At 40.2% G+C, this 2,551-nt stretch overlaps 1 protein-coding gene across 1 annotated transcript; it reads right to left on the bottom strand.

Annotated features, from left to right (window-relative positions):
- Positions 1-1,005: 1,005 nt before the first annotated feature.
- Positions 1,006-2,346, bottom strand: LOC106338154. The gene has a single exon (XM_013777190.1). The coding sequence runs from the start codon at positions 2,344-2,346 to the stop codon at positions 1,006-1,008; it is 1,341 nt and encodes a 446-aa protein (XP_013632644.1).
- Between the last annotated feature and the right edge of the window lie 205 nt (positions 2,347-2,551).

Here is a 2,551-nt window from a genome sequence, read left to right on the forward strand (position 1 = left end):
TCGATCCGCTGGTTTACGAGTTCATTCAGCTAGAGCAGCTGGGCCGATGAGCTAACAAGCTCCTTGGATGTGGCTATGGTATGATCTAGTAACTCTTGCTTAGTTCTAGATAGAATGGGCTAGGAGAATGGAACCTCAGATTCGTATGACTTGATTCGGGTCTAGGATCGACCTATGAGCTAACTGGTAGTTGAGAGTAGTAACCATTAGCTGAGGTGATTCGACCGGACGAGTATTAGATTGGTTATAGACCAATGGATGATAGATGTTATTCCGCTGCGTATGTGTTGTATTGATCTAAGCTAGGAAAGACTATGGTAGTCTTGAGCTAAGATCTGAGTTAACCCTCGCCTATGGGCGATGTTTTAAATAAAGGGCGGAAATTTTGAGAGGTTCAGTCAGGGTATGGACCAAGTGAAGTGAGGCATCGACCGTGGCCTAGTCGGCCGGGATAGGGTCTCACAATCCCATATTTGGCCAAGTGTTGTTTAAAAGCATTGCTTGTGTATTCTCCTCCATTATCTGATCTCAAAATTTTGATCTTGGCATTGAAATGGTTAGATACATAATTTTGAAAATTTATGAAACCTTCTAAGACCCTATCTTTAGATTGCATCAGTGTTATCCAAGTATATTTTGATTTTTCGTCTATAAAAGTCACAAAATACTTATGATGCTCTCTAGATAAACATGCGGCAGTCCATACATCAGAGTGAATCTGGTCAAAGCAATTTTCATAAATAGTACTTGATCTAGAGAAAATAGATTTGCAATGTTTGCCTACGATACAAGCCTCACAATCACTCTTAAAGGAAATACTAGGCAACATGATGTTTAAAACTCTAGAATGGGAATGTCCTAATCTAGCATGCCACAATACATCTTTAGGGAAATCAGAAATGGAATTTAAAGCATGGATAAATCGGCAGCAAGCTTAGTATTTTCAAGCAAGTACAAGTCTCCCTTGGTGACACCTTTGCCAAGCAACCTACTAGTTTTAATATCCTAAAAGTAAACATCATTAGGAGTGAAAGTAACACTGCAATTCAAGTCATTAGTAGCTCTTTTAACCGATAACAAGTTTGAGGTGAAGCTAGGCATATAGAAAGCTTTAGAATCTTTGTTAAACAACCTCAGATCACCTACTCCTTTAATTGGTACTCTTTCACCATTAGCTATTGTAACATTTCCTATGGCAGGGACAATGTTTTTAATCAATTTTAAATCATTGATCATGTGGTGACTAGCTCCTGAATCTATAACTAAAGGTTTTGCCAAAATAAATTTAGTTATAGTATTCAAGGAAGTTCCACAAGCAATAGCATGTAAAGAGGTACCAAGTAAGTTACCAGAGTTATCCTTAAGGAGCTTGATGAAAGCCTCAATATCAGATCTACTGATGGTCTCATCTTGAGTGTTCCTTAAGGCTGAGTCACTGGTGGAAGCTCCCTCTTTGTTCTCACAAGCTTCATTGTTCTGGCGCATGCTGCCTTGTATAGATGGCTCACCAATATCACAAGAGAAGTTTGCTTTGGCATCATTGTAACCTGTCATGAACTTCTGTGGCTTGAGATGTGGATGGAGTATCCAGCACTTTTCCTTTCCCTGGCCTTTCTTCTTGCAATGATCACAAATCCACACCTTCTTGTCTTCAGCTTTGTAAGAGCTTTTGTTTGCTGCTCCATCAGCCTGGTTTGCAAGCACCAGAGTTTTCTTTCCTCCTCCAAAGAGACCAACTGAGCCTTGCTCCTTGTGAATCTCAGAGCATACCTCATCTAGAGAAGATAGATCCTTATTCCTTAGGATGTGCTTGATGAGGTCACTATAGTTTGGATGGAGGGTAAGCAGCAAAGCAAAGACCTTGTCTTGCTCTCTCCTTTGATTAAGCACATCAGGATCAATAGTTGCTGGCCTGAGCATCTCAAGTTCATCCCACAAGGATCTGAACTTCCCAAATTTTTTATCAAAATCATTGTCCTCTTGACGAAGAGTATTGATAGCCCTCTTGACTTCAAAGACTCTACTGATGTTGGAATTGTTTCCATACACCTTCTGAAGTGTATCCCACAGCTCCTTGGAAGTTTCACAATAGGAGTAACCTTCCTGAAGTGAGGGGTCAAGACTGTGCTGAAGAATGGACAACACCAACTGGTCCTCTTGACATTTCTTCTTGGCGCCAGCATCAGCAAGAACAACCTCTTTGCCATCCTCTCCTAGGATAGTCTTCTTTTGTGGCCTACCTTCTTCAACAATCTCCCAAAGCCCTCTGCCTCCAAGAGCTGTCTTAGCAAGTCTTGTCCAATGTAGATAGTTAGCTCCTTTAAGAGTAACTGGAATCACCACCATTTTTGAGTTTTCTCCTGAATCCATCAAGAATCACAAGAACAGAACTGGAAAAATTCAAAAACAGTTCAAGAACAGATGAGAGAGACTGGTGTAAATGATAAGAGACTTTAAAGAGAAAAAGAGAAATAAAACCAGAGTAATTTGCGGCAGAGATTTAGGTTTCAAGAGCTTGTAGCTCTGATACCATGTAAATTTATGAGAATTA

This window comes from Brassica oleracea, chromosome C4 (genome assembly GCF_000695525.1).
Source record: "Brassica oleracea var. oleracea cultivar TO1000 chromosome C4, BOL, whole genome shotgun sequence".
NCBI lineage: Eukaryota > Viridiplantae > Streptophyta > Magnoliopsida > Brassicales > Brassicaceae > Brassica > Brassica oleracea.